Below are 22,649 nucleotides of genomic sequence, written 5' to 3'. Positions count from 1 at the left end.
TTTCCCTCTAAAAATCATTGCTTCTGTTAACATGTCATTAAGATTTTTATTATTTTAAAATGAGTAAATACATACCTTAAATTTCTCTTTTAATTTCGAATACACTGTTAATATAAAACTCATATAAACAAAATCTCTGTGGGGTCCTCAAAATTTTTTAAGCATATAAAGTGTTCCTGAGACCAAAAAGTTTGGGAATTGCTGTTTTAACCCAAACACTCTTATGATGTTGAGAGTTTTAGAACTTGTTTGTAGCAAGAGGGGTGGGAATCATAAATATTTGGGGCTTTTATTATTGCACTAATTGCATAATAGAAGTAACTGCCTTTGCTCAGGATTGGCTCTGCTTTAATACCATTTCTAATAACCAAGGCATTTCTCACCTATCATTAATGGAATAAGCTAAGCTGGGAAAGTAGACTAGAGTGAAATAAAATTTACCCTTCTCTTGGTCACATTCTGTACCATTTAATGACGATTTCTAATATTTATTTAGCAATTCAGTCTACAAAGTACATTCACACTCATTTAATTTTCATTAACAATATTTTACTGCCATCCTCAATTTACAAATGAGGCAAAGAAGTTGTAATTATCTAAAAATCATATGGTCAGAAATTTGTAGAGCCACACATAGTAAACAAGGGAGCATGGCACAGAAGAAAGAATGCATTCCTCAGGATTAAAAGCTTAACTTGAATCTACATCCATTGCATAGCTAGTAACCAGGTTTGTGTCTCAATCACATTTAAGTCAGTTGCCATATTTTCCCTTCTGAAAAAGAGGTAACATAATACCTATGTTATCAAGTAGCTATAAAAATTAAACTAGATAATATATATAAAGTACTTGCTCTATGGAAGATTCTCAATAAATGGTAGCTCACTCTCAAGAGTTCGGGAAAGGATCATTGCCATGGTTTGCTGATAACTGGACCCTTGACTCTTTATAAATATCAAAAATATGTGGATCATATTAGTTGCTCTTAAGCCAACAAGTTAAGTGGGAAAGGCAGTAGATAAGAAGACCATGATTAACTTATTTTGTGAAATCTTTTTGTAGGTGAGTTCCTAAAAAGGCTAGAAGAAAAGGAAGCTCTGATAAAACAACTTCCCAGGGAAAAGATTACCTTCGCTCTGCAGATTCAAGACCTGAAATGGCAATTGGCAGAAGAGACCAAAGTCATGCATCTATTATTTCTCACCAGGAGCTTGACTGTATGTTAAAAAAAAAAATAGTGCTTGCTAGGTCAGCCTGAATATCTTCTCATATAAAAGAAGGGGGGAAAGTGCCCTAGAAGTTATAGAAAAAGATGTGTTGGATCTTATACGTGCCAGGAAGGACTCTGGTCACTGAAGGAACATCCTCAGTAATTCAGATCGCTTCTCTAGTTTGTCGGATTTAGGGCAAACAAAGTATGTGTTTCTATCTTGCATTATTGCTAGAACAGAAAGTCAGCAAAGTTCTTTATGGGTCTTTGATTCTGAATTGCACAAAGAAGTGGAATTAAATAAAAGAGCAGGATAAAATGAATGGGGCTGGATTAGCTCAATATTATTTTCAAATTGTCAATATATTATAAATATTAGTCATTATTAGTCATTTCTTCCCAAGAGAATATATAATGTTGCTAGCAGGTGACCACAGTGAAAGTGGTTCTTTAATGTTAAAGCATAGTGACTAAGATGAGAGATGGATTTTTGAGCCCTGGTATTCAAGTCTGTTCTTAGCTCATATTCAAGGCCTCTTTCTTACTAAGACCCCAAAGGACTTCACTTGTATATAATCTCACTGCATCTCTTCAGACTTCAGTTTTTAAATGTTTTATTTTATTCCTTCTACTCTCCTTATTTTCTATATCATATGTACATTTTCAAATTACTGTCATGATTTGTGCATCAGACATCATGCTAGACACTTCTCTCATGCCATCTAAACCTTCATATATAAGTCATATGAAACCGGTAGAATTATATTTTTTTACATGAAGTAAACAAGGTTTTGAGAAGACAACTCATCCAAGGTCATACAGCTGGTAGTATACTGTGAAGGAAGTTTAGCAGGTTGTGAAATGACTAGATTTATAGTTTAGAAGATCTCTCTGGCTGACTTCCCAGTGGCTTCCAACTGGCATACAAGGCCCCCTTTCTTGGCTCCGGCCTCCTTTTGTGACCTTACCTTCCACAGCTGCTTCCGTCATTTACTCCCCTCCAGTCACCCTGGCCTCCTTGCTGCCCCTTATACAAGCTGCCATCATTCTGGCCTTAGGACATTTGTAACTGCTGTTCCCACTGTTTGAAGGCCCTTCCCCAAGGCCTTTGGGGGATGATGAGAAAGAACCAAACGTTCCTCATCATGTCAGTCTGTTTTATGTTCTCAGTGCTGTCAGCAATTTTATTTAGTAATTTTTGTACATGTTTGTTTTATATATCCTCTTACTCTTTTTAGCTCCTTTGGACAAAGGCTTTGTCTCCATCTCTTTTACTTCAGTTAACACTATTGCTTAGAACAGGCGTTTAATAAATATATATTAAATAAGAGGAAGGGTAGCAATTTGAAGCCAAGTTTCCCAGATTCCAAAGCCTGTGTCCTTCTTAGGGTCGCTGTGTATTATTGCTCCTCATTCACTGCCCAAATGTGTCTGCCTGAGGCTGCCATTAACCAAGCCTTGTGCTTTCAGAGCTGCATCTACCTGAGAAGATGTTGTTTCCTAATTTGCATTAAGGACCCATGAGGGCTGGCAGTGACCTTGGTTCTTCACAGTAGACTAGGTTATCTCTTGGGAATGATGTTGCTAGGTTAACCAGACCACCCCTTAAGTGCCAGCAATAGTCATTAAACTGAGCTCTACTGTCCAGTAAATACAGTAGCCAGTACTACACTACAGGTGGCTACCTGAATTTAAATTGACATTAATTAAAATTAAATAAATTTGAAATTCAGTTTTGACTGAATTTGACCTTGTTTTGGGCACATTTTGAGTGTTTAACAGCCACGTGGCTAGTGGTTACCATATTGGCAGTGTACATATAGAATATTTTCATCACTATGGAAAATTCTATTGGATAGTACTGTTTTAAAGTTTTAAAGTTTTTAGGGATTTACATGTGAAATAAAAGGTTTTGTTTTCCTTATGAATAGAATGAAAAGGCTAGACTAAGCTCATTGGTCCTTTCTAGTCCAAACAAGATCTAACTCTTGTATATTGCTAAATATAAATCTTATTACCTAAATGACAGTGAGTGTTCTTCTTGCTGCCTTTGCATTCTGCACTATTTCTAGAACTCCAGGCCTGTCTATTGTTGAAGCCCGCATAGTCAGGCTGGCATTTCCCTAAATAGAACGCTCTTCCTTGTTTTAACGGCAGCAATTAGATACTCTCTCCTTTCTCTTCTTGTCCCAAATTCTCTCCCTGGTGTCATCTTACGAGGTTCAGGTTCAGCTTGCCTTTGTGACAGGTGGTTATTAACCTTATCTAAAAACGATGATGTCACCTCCAAGCCTTTCATCGTTTGTTAATGGCCGTGGTGCCTTTTTGTAACACGTGTTGTGTCCCCTACGGTCACAGAGCGCCCTGGCCTAGGCCGTGAAGTCGGCCAAGCGTGACTGTGACCTTCTACGAGCGCAGTACCAGGAAGAGCAAGAGGCCAAGGCTGAGCTGCTCCGGGCCCTGTGCACAGGCGATGCTGAAATGGTGAAGTGGAGAACCAAGTGTGAAGACGACACCATCCGGAGCACTGAGGACTTGGAGGACGCCGAGTGAGTGGGGCAGGGCTGCACAGAGGACTCGGAGAACGGTGACTTGTCTTCGAGGCCACATGTGTTCACTAAGCTAATCGTCACCAAGTGTGTGAACTAGCCCAAGACCAAAGCTGAAAACAGCCACCACTGGCAAGAAGCACATGCTCTAGAGGGGTTCAAAAATGAAAATTATAATACAGAGTGACAAAGACTAGAGAGAGGTCCTGGGGAAAAAAAGAGGTTCTTTCTAGGGGTACAAGGGAAGTCTTCATAGATGTGACTTTGAACTAGGGTTTGAAAGTAGGCTAGCACGAAAATCCTGTGTTTCATTTGGAACACCCAAATAATGGAGTCCGTGTGTGTACATGTCTCCGTACATTAAAGTCATCATGTCTCTGGTCTACAACTTGTAGACTACAAAGTGGTCTGTGAAGATGGACAGGGGCAGCTGGAAACGTATTAGGACTTGTCATCCTGCCTATGGGACAAAGCTTTCTTTGAAAAGAAAGTGCCTTTGGGCCACCTCTAAGGTTAGGATATTGATTTTATAGCCAACACTACATAAAGGCTTTAGAAGTTCTTCTCAGGAACTACAGAAGTTTGGGGCCCACATGAATCAAGACTTAGTACCAGGACGTAGTTCTAAAGCATTTTGCTCAGAGGTCAAAGGACTGTGTGTCTTTGAGAGAAAGTGTCAAACCGTCCCCAGCTTATAATCATTAAAGGTTGACTCAAAAGAGTGTATCCCTGGCTTGGTAGCTTGGCAGAAATTCAGGGCAGATCAATACATTTCTCTTTAGCATCAACCAAAAATATTATTTTTTCAGTTCTTCACCTAAATCTTTGAAAGGCATTGCTGGGCACGTGCTGAACAGCTGCTGTGTTCTGTCCCTGAAGGGGTACCAAGCAATCTGTCTCTGTAGCCACAGTAACTTAAAAAGGGCTTTGGGATGACAGATACTAAAAATACCTGCAGTAAATGTGTTAAAAACTCTGGACTGCAGAAAAGTGGGGCTTTGAACTGAAATGGCGCCTCATATCCAAAATATGGCATTCGCTTCTAAAGTAAGATTTATTTTTTCCTAATAATTGAAGAATTCTGGTGAAAGTGTCTACCAGTCACTCTGTTTGAAGGTTTCTTAGGGAGGGACAGAAAAGAGGGAAAGTATATAGGTTACTTATGACCACATGGATTTGTTGGAACTAACAAATTGTGGTCCTGTAGTACATGACAGCTAAAGAGAAATGATGGGCAAATGAGAAAATATCCAAAGACTTTTTTATTTTTTTGCTTTAAACTTAGTTGAACATCAAATAAATAAAGCATTGTCTGTATTATGATTTCCCACTAAAACCCCTAAGGGATGTGGAACTGCAAAAAAATCTAGGATTCCATTTTTTTTAATTGGAAAGTTGAGGATCTGTCTACTTAGATTTCCAGGCTGGGGTTCACATGATGAGTTAGTTTAGTGGAATCAAGCTCCCCTGAGACCCCATTTACTGCTTCTGAGTTCCCCAAGGATAGGGATCTGATTTCTGCATCTCCCACACCTTCTTTCATATTCTAGGAAACTACATAGGTGCTTCTGGTTGGCAAGTTGAGGAGCAAAATTGTAGCTGGTAGTAAATGTAGAACAACATTATCAGTCAAATGAAGGTGATCAATTGTCCAGTTTGCCCTGGACTTGCCAAGTTTGAGCACTGATAGCACCATGTCCTGGTACAACCCCTCAGTCCCCCAGCAGTTGGTCACCCAAAGTAAAATTCCCATTTTCTGGTTCCAGTTGAGCATTTCTAAAGTAGTTAAAATATGTGTAATTATTTTACAAGACTCCTGTTTTAGGTGGGATAAAGCATCAGAATCTCCTTTTTTTTCTCCCTTATTGAGATATAATTGACATATACCATTGTGTAGGGTATACAAGTAAGGTGTAAAATGTGATAATTTGTTATATGCACATGTTGAGAAATCTTTACCACAGCATGATTAGTTAACACTTCCTTTACCCCACTAAATTACCATTTTATTGTTGTTATGGTGAGAACACTAGAGCTCTATTCTCATAGCAACTCTCACATATACAATACAGTATTATTATTATTTTTTTATAAATTTATTTATTTTATTTATTTTGGGCTGCGTTGGGTCTTCGTTGCTGCACGCGGGCTTTCTCTAGTTGTGGCAAGCGGGGGCTACTCTTCGTTGCGGTGCGCAGGCTTCTCATTGCGGTGGCTTCTCTTGTTGCAGAGCACAGGCTCAGCAGTTGGGGCTCATGGGCTCCAGAGCACAGACTCAGTAGTTGTGGTGCACGGGCTTAGCTGATCCTCGGCGTGTGGGATCTTCCCGGACCAGGGCTCGAACCCGTGTGCCCTGCATTGGCAGGCGGATTCTTTAACCACTGCGCCACCAGGGAAGCCCACAATACAGTATTATTAATGATAGTCACCATGTGGTACAGCAGAATCTCTTCTTACCAGTTAAGAAAGATGAAGCAAAGATGTGAAGTGACTATGGTTAGAAAGCCAGTGAGCAAGGAGTACTTGTTAGAGCCCAGGTCTTTCTTAGACACTGAGCACAGATTGGTTTTTGCAGGATTCCACCAAAAGGGGGCTTTATGAGCACCCCGCTGTGTTGGGCTGCTGTGTGGAACATGTTAATTCCTGAGGATCTTTTTCTGTTTAATAACTGTAGATTGGAAAAAGCTTTGGTACATACAGTACCTTTCATCTAAGAGGTGTGATGAATGAGTAAGAATGGGACTGCCAGTGTCCCTGCGGGAGACGGGAGCAAGAGAACACTTTGCATCCATAAGGAAGCGTATGAGCCTTGTAAGGACGGTAGAGGAAGCATTTTAATAAGCCACTGCATCTCAGAGGATTCTGGAGGGAGGACAGACAGGGGCTAAAGTACCCCCGACAGCAGTAGGACCTGATAAGTGAGCATAACGCTGGGCTGGATGTGGGTATATAAATTTGGGAAGAGGAGCTGAGATGGAGAAGAAATTCAGAGAAAAGATAATTCGGGCATGTTTAGGAGTCCCATGATGAGAGGGGGAGACAGTGAGCGGGAGAGAGCCAAAGAAGGCTCCTTGGAAGCAATAAAGCCAAGGAGCTCTTTAGAGACTAGACGAGCCCTAAGACTTTTAACGGTTGCTTACTGTCGGGTGTTCAGTACCATCTTCCTCTTTCTCCCATTTCTTATGAAGTCTTCGCTAAAATCTGTATTGCTCACTTAAGGTTCAGGGGAAGCAGATACTTACAGGGATTCAGAGGTTCTGAGTTTCAAGTCCAGGTTGGCAAAGGGTGGGGGGAAATAAAGGACATGTGGACACAGATGCCAGAGTGTGGTGGTCAGCAGACATCTGGGTTCCACAGGCACAAGGAGGTCATTGTCAGACACAAGCTGCTTCCCCTTCAGACTATGAAGCCACCCTCAGGGCACCCCCACCTCATTTGTACCCGAGTGCTGTGTTTAATAAGGACACACTGCACGGGCTCTCTGAGGGTTATGGCTTCACTCGCCCTTTGGACCTCCCCTTCTCAGGAGGAAGCTGGCAATTCGGTCGCAGGAGGCTGCCGCAGCCATGGGGGTGGCCCATGCCAGAAGGGCCTCCCTGGAGGGGGCCAGGCTCCGACCGCAGCTCGAGCTCGGGGACACCCTGTCGCGTGGTGGGAAGGCGCGCTGTGCTGGACCGGCAGCAGCGCCGCTTCGACACGTGCCTGCACGGCTGGAGGCGGGGGCACGAGGAGCCTCAGGCGATGCCGGGCGCCTCGCAGAGGAGGCCCGGGCCCTCAGCGCCCAGCTCCCCGAGCTCAGGCGCACCTGCGAGGAGAGCGCCGCGAGCCAGCGGACCCTCCGGAGGGAGGACAGGAACCTGACGGGTACGTTGCCCTGGGAACCGGAGCAGGGGCCCCGGGGGACCCTGCGCCAAGGGCAAGGGTGCCTCGATGCGCAGAAACCTCAGCATCGTCACGGCCTCGCTCGGGTCTTAACTTTGCCGTTTTGAATACTAACTTTGGATTTTTTTTTTTTAACTACAGATACTATTTTCATTAAAGGAGTTCTAAAAATACGAGTACTTTCCTAACTTTAGCCCCAGTTCCTGTCAGTAAAGGAAGCCTATTAAGAATTTCTTTATATCCATAAACTGCATAATATGCGTGCAGGTATTTTTTACTTAAATTACACATTATTCTATACCTTTTACTTTTTCCATTTATTAACTTATTTTCGAATTTAACAAGTATTTCCATAGCCCATACTACGTGCCAGGCACTGTTCTATATATAACTATTCATTGTTTAATTCTCAGAACAGCCTTATGTGTTAGTTTATCTGTAAAATGCAGATTAGGTTGAGTCATTTAAGGTTAAGAACTTGGCCAAATTCACATTTGATAAGTAGCAGATCTGAGGTTTGAGCCCAGCCAGCTTGATTCCGGCATATACACACTTAACTACGGGCTCTGCCACCTCCCATGTGCCTGTAGCTGGAGCCCTACCAAGTGACTGTAATTAGCGGCAGAGTGTTTTATGATAAGGCTGACTAACACGTTTAACTAGACCTTATTAATTTTAGATAAAATTTTTCACAGTTATAAATAATCCTATATTGTACATCCGTGTACAATGCAGACGTGTACAAATATTTCAGTAGGGTAGACTCCTAGAAATGAAATTGCTGGATTAAAGGAATGAATTTTCAAATTCTGAGATATTGCCCAGCAGCCCTTCAAAGAGGCTGCCAACTTATACCAGCACCAACAGTGATGTGCATTACAACCCGGAGATGCCCTGGGAGTAAGTTCATTACTATTGGAGGCATAAATGAAACTCGCTTTCTCTGTTGACCTACCCAGTCCATGAGCAAGCAGGTCACTGACTGGACCTGTGAGAGGTGCTGGAACAGTTAGAAAACTTTCATGGCGTCCGAACCACCTGGAGGGCTTGTTAAAACATGGTTGGCTGGGTCCCACCGTCAGAGTTTCTGATCCAGTAAGTCTAGGAGGGGGTCTAAGAGTTTGTATTTCTAACAAGTCCCCAAGCGAAGCTGGTGCTGTTTGTGTGGGGACCATACTTGCTCTGGGCCGGAGCCTGGGACGAAGTCTTTTTCAAAAGTTCTCCGAGTGTTCTAAGGTATGGTCAGAGTAGAGAACCACTGCCTTGAGTTTTCTCCTGGGAGCCCCTCTTCTGGAGAGGCTTTATCAGAGAAGGATTTATTATTCACATGAGAATTGCCATCTCATGGGTTTGTTTTTGTAACTAAAAAATTCTTGTCACAGCCTATGCTAGCTGGGGATCTCAGAGCCAGAGGAGCGGTCAAGCTCTTGAATTCCTTCCACTGCCTCTGGACTGTGGGTAATTCCCAGAGCACTTGGCCCTGCTCCACACCTCTTAGGTTCTGGAGGCTTCCTTCACGGACAGGCAGAACTGACAATAACAGCGTCAGGTGGTGGAGGTTTTGTCACTTCTGGATGATGCCTTGCTCTTTCAGAGACTTGTGTTCATGAGAGGGTTCATGCATTGGCTTCTGGCAGACAATGACCCAGCTTATGCTGTAAGTTCCCATTCTGGTGTTGAGCAACAGCTGACACAGTGGCCACCACCAGTGTTGATAGCTAAGCTCTTCCACTGGAATAGTGATTCCAGGTCTGTGTCCTAGAGCCCCACCAGGCAATATCTGGCATGGCTCTGACAAGCAGGACCGCCATGTACAGTTGCACAGGTTGTTCAATGCACAATACTCTGAGAAGCACCATCCTCACCAGTTGTTGTAGGCAACTTGTGGCAGATGCCAAAAGAATACTTTGAAGAGGGAATTCTTTTTTCTAATTCAAACAAATGTCCCATATGTGCCAGCGGTGGCCTTGCCATCGAGTTACCAAGGATGGCATGACCAGGGTCCCAGTGGGCCTCTGGGAACAGTGTCTTGTGGCTGATATCATGGATCTGAGACTGGTTCTTTTCACTAACTTTGTTTTTCATCCTTCTCCAGAAGAGATTTCTAATCTGAAAAATCAGATGAAAGAAGGAAAGAAGAACTTAAGTGAAATGGAAAAGGTCAAGAAGTAGATTGAAAACAAGAAAAGACTGAAGTCCAAATGGCATTGGAAGAGGCCGAGGTATTACCTCCAGGGAGCAAAGCAGGCTTCCATCACTGTGACGGTGCAGAAGACCTGCATTCTAGTGACAGCAACAGCAACAACACACTTATAACCCTTGACCCTTATTCAGGGGTTAACTGCATGCTAGGCACTATGCCTGGTACTTTGTATGCACTATTTTATGTGATCACCCTAGCAAACTATTGTCCTCCTCACTGTACAAATGAGGAAATCGAGGCTAGGGGAACAAGATAGACAATCGTGGATGCAAATCTCTTGATTATAAATAAAACAAGAACCATGTCTATCTTGTTCCCTAATTTATCCCCAGTACCTAGACCCTCACTACTCTAAACGTGGCCTGTGGACCGGTTGCATGGGCATCACCGGGGAGCTTGTTAGAAATTCAGACTCTCAGCCCTCTCCCCAGCTCTGTTGGATCAGAATCTGAATTTTAACAAGATCCCTGGGTGGTTCATATTTACCCTAACGTTTGAGAAGCACTGGACTAGAACATTGCCTGGCATACAGTAGAGGTTCAATAAATATTTGTTGAATGTTGAATAACTAAATATCCTCATACCTGCCCCTCTCTTTAAATAAAATCAGTCGAAACACTTTTTTTTTTTTTCCAAAAAAAACTTCAGGTAGTTTTAAAAATGAATTCAAAGCAATGTTCTCAAACATTTTTTGCTGAAAGCTCATCTTTGTGTGGGTTGTTTGACAGGAGTGTTTTCAGTGTTATGGATTAAAAGTTCAGGAAAGATCTCTGACTTTATCCCTAGGTGTGTGCGAGTGATTGAAAGGACCCCTGAGAAAATCTTTTTGCCAAAGAGAGTGAACTCAGAAGGAAGTTACCCTGTCACGGTCATTAATTAGTCAGCAAGGCCGACAAAGCCTCTTTTCTCCCAGCTGAATTTCATTTTCTTGACCTACCCTCTGACTAAGCACCCAGTCACATTAAAAATGCATTCCTCACCCACTCACCCTCCAACAGAGACAATAATTTTTAAAAGGCACAGCAAGTCCATTTCAGGCACGGGCCTTTTGAAAGGTGTGATAATGAAAAAATTAGACCCCAGAGGATTGCTCTGAGTCAAGCAATGTCTGATCAATTTATCTCACCACCACATTTCTGTAAGAAATCTACCAGACAGAAGATGTGTCAAGTGGACCGCTCTTGACACAGCTCTTGTCTTTTTATGCAAATTGTTTTCTGAGGCCTTCTACATTTTATATAGAATCCTTTCAGTTGGCAGTGTGGTGTCCCCTAACAAGGCTGGTCCTCGTAAAGTGGGTGAACTTTGTCCCATTTACTTGCTCCTTTTGGTTCCCGTCGGTTCTCTGGCCACCCTGGCTAGGGACTTTCTAAAGCCACCACCTTAACCCAAAGAAGTAACTTTTATGGTAGAAATTTCAAGCAACGTGAGAAGCCAATGAGAACTGTGATTGGGCGGGGCAACTTTAGTCCTGTGTAACGTATAGACATCTTTGTACATTAAATTGACCTGCCCCGTTGAAGGTGAGATGGCTAAGGCCCCAGCGCTCATACCATTTAGTAGCACTAGATGGCGTTATATTCTATTCGCATTTTCTCAAGTTTTGTCTTCAGCTGCATCCATAAATACTTCATCAGTTTGGACATGTATTTGTAAAACTGGGTTATTTCTTTTCCTGAGTGAGCCTTTATGAGAAACGTTATCAGATTATTTTTGAAGTCACAAAACTCAAATTATCCCAGGTCACCTTCAAAGATTCACTTTCTCAGTGCATTCAAAAGGGTTAGAGGTGACAGTTTCCCCCTGAAGGAAGGGCATCATTCCCTCGGGGGAAATTGCTATACCGGCATTTGTTTTTTATTTATTTTCTTTTATATTGAAGTTAGTATTGAGAGAAAAGCAGCAAGGCTGTAAGCCATATTAAAGTCCCAACATCTTTCTTATTTTTATTTTGAAATTGCTATTCAGTTTTACCTTTTACTTTTGATGGTATGTGCTAAGCACTCCTCAGAAGAGGCTAGAAAAATTGCATTTGCCCTCAGGACTGTCTGCCAATGGTTAACTGACCAATAGATGGTGGTCACCCCTTGTGCCCTTTATAAATATCCTCCTCAGTATTCTCCAAGTGTTCTGTTTGTTTCTTTTATATGAATTTTGTCTTTGGAACAGGCTTTAAAGATTTAATCAAACCTACACTTTCAAACTTGAAACACCTTTATAACATCCCTGGCAGTATGTGCCTTGCCTATATTTAAATACTAAAAGGGGCAGGAGATTTCCCTGCCTGTCAAAGCAATCCATTTGAAGTAATAGTAGTAATTATGGTGATAATGGCTCACACCAAGCCTTATGTGTCAGGTACATCATAAATTCCTTTATTTGAGCTCTGTCCTGTTTCTTGCTCTCTGAATGCTTTCAACTTTTTTTCTATCCCCCTGTGATGTCCAGAAATAAATAAAAGTTTCCAGGGAGGAGTTATCACCTTCCTTGTTTTAGTTTTCATGCTTTTATTGATTCATCCCAAAGATGGAAACATTAGAAAAAGTCAAGGGTAATAAATTTAAAAATTGAAATATAGTCACAGACCAGACTGAAAATGTCTATTTTAAAAATGCTTTAGATTCCAGTTCTTGAACTACAGCTGAAAGCCCTCAGAACATCAGATCTATAGGTGATGTGGCAAACAAAAGTAATCACTTGTCTCTCATCCTGTTCCAGTCTTCAGGGACCTGATTTGAACTTAGATTATTCCTAGCAATTCTCAAGAGAGCTCCATTAATGATATACGTTTAGAGAAAACAATACTTTTGTCCAAAAGTGGGCTGAACTTAGTGCTTTTTATTTATATATTTCAGGGAGCTCTGGAACGCAACGAAAGCAAGATTCTTTGTCTGCAGCTTGCACTCTCGGAAGCTAAAGCGGAACTTGAAAGAAAGCTTTCAGAGAAAGATGAAGAAATAGAAAAATGTAGGTATTTACAATTATTTTGACGAGTGACAGTTGCATATTTTAGAATCCTTAACTGAACAGAACCCGCTGTGTTTGGCTGCTTTTATGACCCTTGTTGGACTATTACCAAAGAAACAGCCAATCTAACCCAACACTAGAATCTTTCTAGTAAGTTCAGCACTGTTAATATAAAGGAATACCTCTACACGATTACTATCAGGTTTTTATGATTTTCGTATAAAATTCTTTTCGAGCAGCTTCTACTTGCATACGAGACTCAAGATAACACACCAAAAAAGAATAAGTATGTGGGCAAGGACTGTTTATGCTGTCTGGGTTTCCCTACAACAAGCCGCTTTCTTGAGCGTTCAAGACACTGACTGCTAATGCTAAACAGTGGAGGAAAAGAACTCAAAAATGTGGTGCTGGGCATTAAAATTAATGTCGGATCAGAGTGAAGTTTCCACATCCCCCCTGCCTGTACCTGTAGCCATTTGTTTGGAGAGGGGCCGAAGCCAAGAGCTAAGCTGCTTATGAATCCCTGTTGAAGCAGCTGGGTCTTAATAGTCAGGAAACTGAATTAAACAGGAATCCTGGGTTGCAGGATCTCATCTTAGCTTCATCATAACAAGCTGATGATTTTAGAAATTTTGCTTCTTCGCTTCTCAGTGAAGTGAGGGGATGAAAGCAGCCCCATCCATGTCACAGAAGGTGGTGAGGAAGATCAGTAAGCTGATGTTGGCAAAGCACTTCACACTCTAGATCAAAGGCACAATTATAAACACATGGAATTAACTATGATTGTATTATCCATCTGATCTGTTCCCTTAAGTCAATGCCATATGTCAGCATGGAAGAGCATTTTTTGAGTGGGAGGTTCAACTGGCAATTTGCTTTAAACGTGTTTGTTAAACAATTAAAAGAAAAAGTTACCATGTTCAATTGAACTGGCCTCTTACCCATAGCCCATCTTCAGACAAAACTCCCATGGGGGTCATTTTTTTTAATGAGGATGTCAAGCCAAATTTGGTCCTCTGTGTGCTTTGAGTTATCTTTGCTCTCACTCACTGGCACTTTCCTCTATAGGACTGACTGTGGGGATGAATCCTGGTCTACTTAAGAGGCTCTGAGTCCGTGTCTAAAATAATTTTTTTTTTTTTGATGGAGGGCAAAAACATTGGGCCTTGATATTTGCCCTACTTCCTTCCATGAGGAACAAAAATGAATGTCTCCTTGTGCAGTTAAAAAAAAACAAAAAACCCCCCTCTTTTCAGGTAACGTCAAACCTGTGCCTATTAATAAACCCAGCTAAGTAAAACTGAATCCTGAGAGTCTGCATCTTGTCAGGTACATCTGAATGTTGTAGAGCTGTTCACCAATTATAATAATTTTAGTGCACAGGAAGCTGGAGATCCAAACAGCTAGGGCTGGGAGAAGAAAGAACTGAAGACGAGGCAGGAGCTGCAAAGGGGCTGAAAAAAGAAGGGCGAGCTGAAGGGAGGAATAAGCTATTCATGAGTTTTAGTTAATGATTCATAATAACTGTAATAGGTACATCCAGAAAGGAAAGATGAGCATATCTTCACAAAATATCACAAATACCATGCAGACCCTTTCGGTGTGAGTGCCCTGTGCCAGTGGAGATTGGATCAGAATGCCTTGGTCTAATCCAAGGGTTTAATCTGACTTCAGGGTTAGGAGAGGATGGGATCTTAAGGAAACTGAAGAGAATGCCAGGGGGAAATACTAGCAAAGCAGAGGATTTTGAGCAATCAAGGGTAAACCAGGTAAAACCCAGAACTCAAGGGAAATATTGCCTGAGGGAAAGATGAAGTTCAAGGTCCTATTTCACATAATCCTTAGGAAGCGCCATAGAAACTGAAGGAGGCCTGTGAATCAGGACCCGAGAAGCTGAAGGGACCAGGAGAACAGGAGAGAGACTCAGAGGCAAAGGCAAAACCTTGGTAGAGCTGCAAACCGGGTACCTCATTCACTCATTCTCTGCCCGCTAGCCCGCTGCTTTTCCATTCGGCGAGGACTGATCCTGTATGAGCCGGGCTGGAAGCCTGTTGGTGGTGGAAGAATGAGCAGCTGGTACGCGAGTTGTATGTTTCACTTGCTCAACAGATATTTGAGCGCTTCATGTTGGCAAGATGCTGTGCCTGCTCTTCTAGACGGGGCTTCCCAAACTTTCATGGATTGTTAGGGCTTTTTGGTTTTTCTCTACAAACGTTATAATTAGCAGAGCTAGAGGTAGGCGGGCGACAGTGCAGTCACTGCTGGAAGGAGGGGAGGAGCTTTGATGGCCGGCTTTGATCCTTGCCCTCCTCCACACAGGAAAGGAAGAGTGACATCGTGGCTCCTTGAAGGCCGGCTGGCGGCCATGACTGCTGTCTAAGTCAGGCCCTGCTGCAAGGCCCCAGACTGGGTTGAGAACAAGTTGGTCAGTTGCGTCCTGAATCTTCTGGGGCCACTGACTATATACATCCCCCTCCCAACTCAGGGTATTCAAGGAAATGCTGAAATGTGTGGCGGTCTTCTCAGTGGCCCGGGTGCCCCTGGCCTGCATTCTGCTCTCCCTGGACACACCCAGCGAGGTGCTGCGGAAGGAGCTTTTGGGAATGAGGTATCGAAACGCCTTACTCTATCGAAATGTGCTTGTTTGCTTTGGTTTGATCATCTACGGAAGGGTTAGATGTATGGGGTCACGTGGTTGATACTTTTGGCTTTGCAGGACATAGAGTCTCTGTTGTAGCTACTCAACTCTGCAATTGTAGCTTGAAAGCAGCCATAGACCATAAGAAATTAAATGGTCGTGGCTGGGCCCATAGCCCATAGTTTGCCCACCCCCAGCCTATGGCCTCAGGTACCTGGTAACATTCCGTCATCTTTTCCTTCCATATTGTTCACTCCTCTGCACTCAGTAATAGCGAACTTTGCCACATGGTCTCAATTTACATGTACTATCCAACTTAATTTCTTTTATTGTCTGAGTCTCTGCCAGAAGAATATGTTTAAATCTCTTCTCATTTCTAAGGAAAATATTTTAGCGCGACTTCAAGAAGTAGGAGCTCAAACTCAGACATGGCATTTAGTTAGCAAAATATCTTGTTAATCACTTTAAAGCTGAATCGTATGTATTAGAATTAAGGAAAATCTTTCATTTCCCTGATATAGATGAGCAACATGGCAGGAGAAAAATATTACTGATTGAATTGACTGTCAATTTAAATCCTTAACTTTTTCAAGTTTTAAAAAAGAATGGTTTTGTTTTTGTTTGCATTTGGTTTCTTTCCTCAAATTGTATTTCACATTTCAGAAAAACAGAGGAAAGAAAGAAAAGGAACTGCTTACAATATTGCCCTGGTCCTGACTGCTTCATTTTTCTTAAAAAACGTACTCGAGGAGCTTTCATTTTAAAGAATGCGCTGATCGTTTAGTGGCCATTCTCTAGGCCTGTGTTATACAGAAGCCTCTTAAACCGTAGCACTTTCTACTTGTCTGTAGGCACTCATGAAGTTTCATAAACAACTGTGGAAAAAGTACAATTTGAAACATTCATTTTGTCTGCCTAAGTAGAATATATTTCTGTACAGAGGATTTTGACACCAGCTTAGAGACGCCTTAGTGTTCCTGCATAAGGAGAGTCAACTGTGGCAAAAATGAGTTTCCTCGTGTAAGACAGAGCAGTGTCTTAAAGCTTTCAGTGATGCTGAGTGTGTGTCCCTGTAGTATTATGGGCTAGGGCTGCCATAACAAAATAGACTGCGTGGCTTAAACAACAGAAATTTCTTTTCTCACATTTCTGAAAGCTGGAGGTCCAAGATCAAGTTGCTGGTAAGTCTGGGCCTAAGACTTCTCTCCTTGACTCGCAGGTGGCCAACTTGCTGGGTCCTCACATTTTCTTTTCTCTGTGCACACCCATCCCTGTGTCTCTTTGTGTGTCCATATTTCCTCTTCTTATAAGGACATCAGTCAGATTGGATTAGGGCCTACCCTAAGGGCCTCGTTTAACTTAATCACCTCTTTAAAGGCCCTGTCTCCAAATTTACTCGCATTCTGAGGTACTGGGGGTTAGGGGCTTCAACATATGAATTTGGCTCGGGGGAAGAGAGGAGGGACAAAATTCAGCCATAACAGTCTCTAGTAACATTACGTGCTGGCATTCCTGTAGGATTCTGATCTGGGAGCAGGAAAAAAGCGTAGGACCTAAGGATAGGCAGGAGAGGCTGGCCACAGCATGTGGGAGCCAGGACATGGCACTGGCAAAGGAGAGGTGCTGACTCTGGAACCAGAAAGAGTTCTTTCCTGTACATTTGCATAACTACTTCTGAAACCTCCCCCCCATCAATGGGGTGAGGGTGGTCACAAAAAGTGGCACCTCCACCTGTCACCCAACGGGAAACTCTGACCACGCTCTTACTCCTCTGTAGGCTGTGTGACTTCCTGCTGGCCTCAGAGATCAGAATACAGGCTCAAAGACAACTCAGTGTGGAACCTAATTCTGACTCAAGATGAATGTGTCTGCTATTTGTGCTGATGGGCTCTATGAGTATGTCTTGTCTTATCTGCCCAGTACTAGGCCCTGTTTCATAGGGTGAGCTTAACAGGGCCTGTGTTATAACAGTTACACTGTCCTGACTCACAACCACCAAATCTTGATGGCTTAAAACCAACAAAGCTTATTTTTGCTTTGTGTCAGAGTCCAATGTGGGGTAGGATGGAGAGTGGGCCACTATCCCAAGTCACTCAAGAACCCAGGTTCCTTCCATCTTCTGATGCCAGATCATCCATGTGTGGCCACCAAGTTTGCTATAGATGGGGAAGAGAGAGCACAGGATCACACAAGTAAAAGGCTGTATGTGTGAGGCTTGGAAACACTTCTGCCCATAGTCCGTTAGTCAGAATTCAGTCACATGGTCCCAGACTTACTGCAAGAGTGCTAGGAAATGATTGCCATGGGTTCCCCACAGTTTTTCATTGTCTCTCTGAACACACATCTATTGTGTAAGCTTCTGTCACTTTGCAAAAATGATTTCAGCATGGACCTTTCATTGTTATAAAGGCATATTGAAGTAATTCAATATCACACAGCAGTTGGTTTTCTCAGCCTATCCTTGGTTGTACTCCCAAACTCCTGGAGAAAGATAACCATGCTATTCTAGGGGAATTTGGTGTCACAGGCTGTTAGAGCAGGATTGCTGGCGATCAGGACTTATTCCAACCTGGGTGGCTCTTTCTTGCCGTGTTCAGGCATGTTTCACTGTTGAAAGTATTTAAATATTATGCCTGTCTGAAAGTGCATCCTTCCTTCACCCTTAGCCACTCTAGGGAATCTAGACCGTCCTGGAGGGGGGTCTTAGATAAGGCAAAGGCTGCCCCACAGGAACCTCAAAAAGATTCTGGTGCTTTTCTTGATTTTTCCGGGAAGTTGGTCCGGGAATCTTAGTCTGTTATGATGGACAAATGCTCACTGACCTAACCCTTCCATCTCCATGGTTTCCAAATGAAGACCCTTTAGACTCATTTTGTTAATTACACAGAATTTTTCTTGAATTTTAATTTTTTCTGATTCCTAAACAGTTGTGTGTACACAGCAGGTAACCTTTCTTAATTTGGGTGCATGATTTTTCCCCTGAATGTTATTCTAAAATTAGGAGGCAGCAGCAGTGTGCTATTGACTCCCTGCAGTCGGGCCTGGATTCTGAAGCTCGGAGCAGAATTGAGGGCACCGGGCTGAAGAGGAACATGGAAGCGGACCTCACTGGGACGGAACTCCAGCTCAGCTGTGTCAACCGGCAGGTGTCAGGGGCAACCAAATCCCTGGGCCAGCTTCAGATCCAGATCAAGGTATTTTCAATTGTAATGCAGGGGTGAGGCAGGGATGTCTCTGCTTATGGGAGCAAACCAAGCGGCAGGTTGTGTTGAGCAATAAACGTCAGGACAACAAATCTAATCCTTCAGGAGAGCGGGAAGATGCCTAACGTTGAATCGGCGGGGCTTGTTCAGAGCGCGCATGCGTAAGCGCAGGTCCCGCTGAACTGCCCAGGATCCGTGTCCCCGGCGTGTGTTTTCTCTCGCAGGACCTTCGGGCGCAGCTGGAGGACAGCACACTCCTAAACAGTGCGCTGAAGGAGCGTTTGGCGGTGGCCGAGCGGCGCAATGCTCTTCTCCAGGCTGAACTCGAGGAGCTGAGGGCCTCGCATGAGCAGACAGAACGCGGGCGCAGGCTGGCGGAGGAAGAGCTCCTGAAAGCCACAGGAAAGAAATCAAGCTTTTCCACGCCCAGGTGGGGCCCGTAAACTCGCCATTAGCCACGTCAGCTGGTGGGAGGCAATGGATCCACACCGGTTGGCCTAGGACGGTACGTGGTTGCCACGTGGAGCCTTGCAGGTGGCCGGTGAGGCAGGGAGAGCCTTAGGCAGCAGAGTGGAGGTCTCGCCCTTCATTCATCCCCAAATGCATTGGTTCCCTAGGGCTGCAGCAGCCAAGTTCCCAAACTGATTACAGAAATGTAATCGCTCACAGTTCTAAAGGCTAGAAGTCTGAAATCAAGGCATTGGCAGGGTCGTGCACCCTCTGAATCTTGCAGGGAGTCCTTCCTTGCATTTTCCCAGCTTCTGGTGGTTTGTTGGCAGTCATTGGTGTTCCTTAGCTTATAGATGCGTCACTCCAATTCACCTCCTTCACATGGCATTTTCTCTGTGTCTTTAACATCATCTTCCCTCTGTATCTGTCATTGTCCAAATTTCCAAATTTTTATGAGGACATCAGTCATATTAGATTTGGACCCACTCTAATGACCTCATTTTAACTCGACTACCTCTCTAAAGACCCTATTTCCAAGTAAGGTCACATTCCGAGGATTGGGGGTTAGGACTTCAACATATGTTTTTGGGGGGAGGGACACAATTTGACCCAAAACACTAAGCCCTGCCAGAAGAATGAACTGTCAGGGCACTCATAGCTAGGAGGCTGGGGAGAGAGAGAGGAACATTCGCTAGTGTTCCAGAATCATTTGCCTGCTTCTCCTGTTCCCGCTAAGCCATGCATTCCCTGAGCATCCCAGGATTCGAAAAAAAAAAAATGCTCCTGCCTCAGAGCCAGGAGATTTCAAACAATTCTGAGTGGCTGCTGACAGATAGGATGATCTGTCAGGACTCTGGCTTCTCATGGAAGGTTATGTAAGTGACACAAAGCAAGAGTTCTTAAATCGTTGCCGTTCTCATGGAATCAGGAGAAGCCATAGTGGCTAGGACAAAAGCTCGACAAACATTTTTAGGGCACCCACCATAAGCTGAACAGGTATGCATGGTATAGACAGATGCAAAATATCTCCATCGTCCTAAAAAGGTGGAGATCTAAGTTACCAAACTGCAGTGCACTGCTGGGGTTGTAGTGATAAAGCAAGCACACCCGTACAGAAAGCCTTCCCTGACGATCCTAGACTTAGGTAGATGCACAGTATGCTTAATCTGAGTCGTGAAGGACCTGGAAGAAGTCAGCCAAGTAGAGAGAAAAGTCAAGGGCAGAGGCATGGGGAAAAGAGGGAATTTAGGATGTTAAGGAAAATTGAAATACTTACTATAGCATACGGTAGGGGGTAGGAGAGATCAGCAGAATTGATGCTAAGGGAGAGGCGGGTAGAGCCAGGTCACCAGGGATCTTGATTTTGAGACTGATGGAGTTTGAATTCTATCATGCAGCTAATGGGGGTCTGCTGAAGAATTGTGAGTAACTGGGAAGGAAGTTATTAGATATGCATTTTAGGAAGTTTACTCTGGTGATTGTTGTGAAGGATGGATTAATGCAACTAGGGGCAGATGTGCCATGCTCTGAGATATTTAGAAACATCTGTGGGATCATTTTGGTTGCCACAGAGACTGGGAAGTACCACTGACATTTAGTGGGCAAGGTCCAAAGATACTAATGCTCCTGCAAGATACAGGATAATTCAACATCCCAAAGAATTGCCCCTCCCAGAATGCCAACTGTGACCCCACTGAGAAACACTGGATAAAAGGAAGTGTTAATATAAACCAAAGATGTACCTGCTGGAAGGCACTGCATTTAGTTTGTGCCTACAGTTTGTGCCCATGTGCATGACACGATCCTATTAGGATACCATGTGGTATAAAACAAATAGGCTATACGTTATGCATAATTCCCAACAGGCTAACTTACTTCAATATTTTCTTTATCTCTCAAGAAAACTTAACTAAATACAATGAATGGGAATCTTATAAAGTAGAATATTGAATTTTTAAAAAGTAAATCATTCACTCTCTGTAGTACTTAGTATCTATTGGTAACAAATTATTTGCCATGCATGTTATAACTGATGATATACCAGTGGATCCCAATATGATGAAAAACCACTAGCCTAGAGAGAGATAAGGACATCAACCAGAGCAAAAGCAGACATAGAGAGGAGGAGATAGATTTGAAAAAAAAGAAAGAAAATTAGGTAATAGACCTGATCTCCAGAGCAGAGTTTCTGAAACTTTACGTGTATAAGAGAAACTAACACAAAAATGCACATTCTCAGGCCTCACCCCAGACCCACTGAATCAGAATCTCTGCAGCAGGAGGAATCAAATGAGTTTTCAGGTGATGCTGTCAGTGCAGAAACTACCCCTTGAGCAGCTCTGGTCTAGGTGACGTATTGCTCACAAAGGACTTCTCCCCCACCTTAGCCATTGGTGGCCCCCTTGCAATTACTGGAACACCGTCAATCTTCTGATTGACATACAATGAGTATTTTCTAGAACCTTCTGCATCCCCAGACTTCTAGCCTAGAGCAAACATATGAGGCCAAACTTATCCTTGTCTAATTACATGTGTCCTTTTTCAAACCTGAGCTGTGACAATCTAGATTGCTCTTCTGTACAGTACTCCCTCACCCCCTGCTTCCCAAACGGAACCAATCATTCAGCTTGAAAAGATTTTAACTATCAACTCCCCAACAGATTTTAAATGATTCTATGTATAAACGAATCACCATTTATATTGTACCTTTCTTTACAAAGAAAGAGTTTCTATGGAGTTCTGTGCAGTGAGCATCCCAACATACTCCTGGAAATACCCTCATCGCTCCAGGCCACACCCACGGCAGTGGGAGGCCTGAGGCACACAGAGCCTGGCTCTCCATAAGGACAGAGGGTAGCAACCTTGATGAAGATGCTTCACGCCATCAAGGAAGTAGGGTAGAACCTGTGAGGCTGGAATATCTTTCTTCCTATTTCCAAAGGCTTAATCTTGCCACTGAGAGAGGCACTAGCTAGAGGAAAAGTGAATGAACAGAAGAGAAATTAAAAATAGGAAGGCTATGCCTTTTAAATACATTCTCTATGCTAAGAGTTCACACCCTCAGAAAAACTGTGCTACAAACACAGACCAAAAAGGAGTTTCAGCCTCTAATGTCACAACCCAGGAAGGAAAGAATTAGGGCAGCATCAGCCAAAGAACACAAATAATCCTCCAGCGTAATGGAGGTTTCTCAGGCCTGGGGGATGAGGCTCATCTAAATTGCTTTTCCCACCCCCTCACTGCAAAATTAATAGAAGCAGAGGTAGATAATGAGGAAGATTTTCTTCCCCTGGAGCAGCATGCAGGAAACTGATTTTTATTACCCAAACCCCTGCTTTCCACATGTCTGCTTTTGACACTGACTTCTGCTCTAGGACACTTGCTTCTTCCCCATCAAAGAGCAAAAGGCAGAAAAACACATCCCTCAACCAGCTGAAAACCAAACACATGTTTGGGGCTTGTAGGTTGTCTGGGTCCATTTCTCCTTTCTGACTCAGGCTGTCATCTCTCCAGTACTAAGCCTCTAATGGATGAAATCCCTTGCATT

General features: G+C 43.2%; 1 protein-coding gene across 1 annotated transcript in view; it reads left to right on the top strand.

Moving 5' to 3' along the window:
- MYH15 (myosin heavy chain 15) overlaps positions 1–22,649 on the top strand; it is a 205,282-nt gene that overhangs the window by 160,578 nt on the left and 22,055 nt on the right. The window contains 11 exon segments of the mRNA XM_082393599.1: positions 1,063–1,221; positions 2,302–2,357; positions 3,584–3,759; positions 7,286–7,745; positions 9,586–9,810; positions 9,814–9,819; positions 9,822–9,863; positions 12,700–12,815; positions 18,451–18,643; positions 18,877–19,053; positions 19,056–19,082. Of these exon segments, the coding sequence (XP_082249725.1) occupies positions 1,063–1,221; positions 2,302–2,357; positions 3,584–3,759; positions 7,286–7,745; positions 9,586–9,810; positions 9,814–9,819; positions 9,822–9,863; positions 12,700–12,815; positions 18,451–18,643; positions 18,877–19,053; positions 19,056–19,082 (1,637 nt within the window).

This window comes from Balaenoptera borealis (assembly GCF_965194805.1).
Source record: "Balaenoptera borealis genome assembly, chromosome: 5".
Taxonomy (NCBI): domain Eukaryota; kingdom Metazoa; phylum Chordata; class Mammalia; order Artiodactyla; family Balaenopteridae; genus Balaenoptera; species Balaenoptera borealis.
Note: the sequence above shows the minus strand (reverse complement) of the source record. Positions and strands in the feature narration are given on the sequence as shown.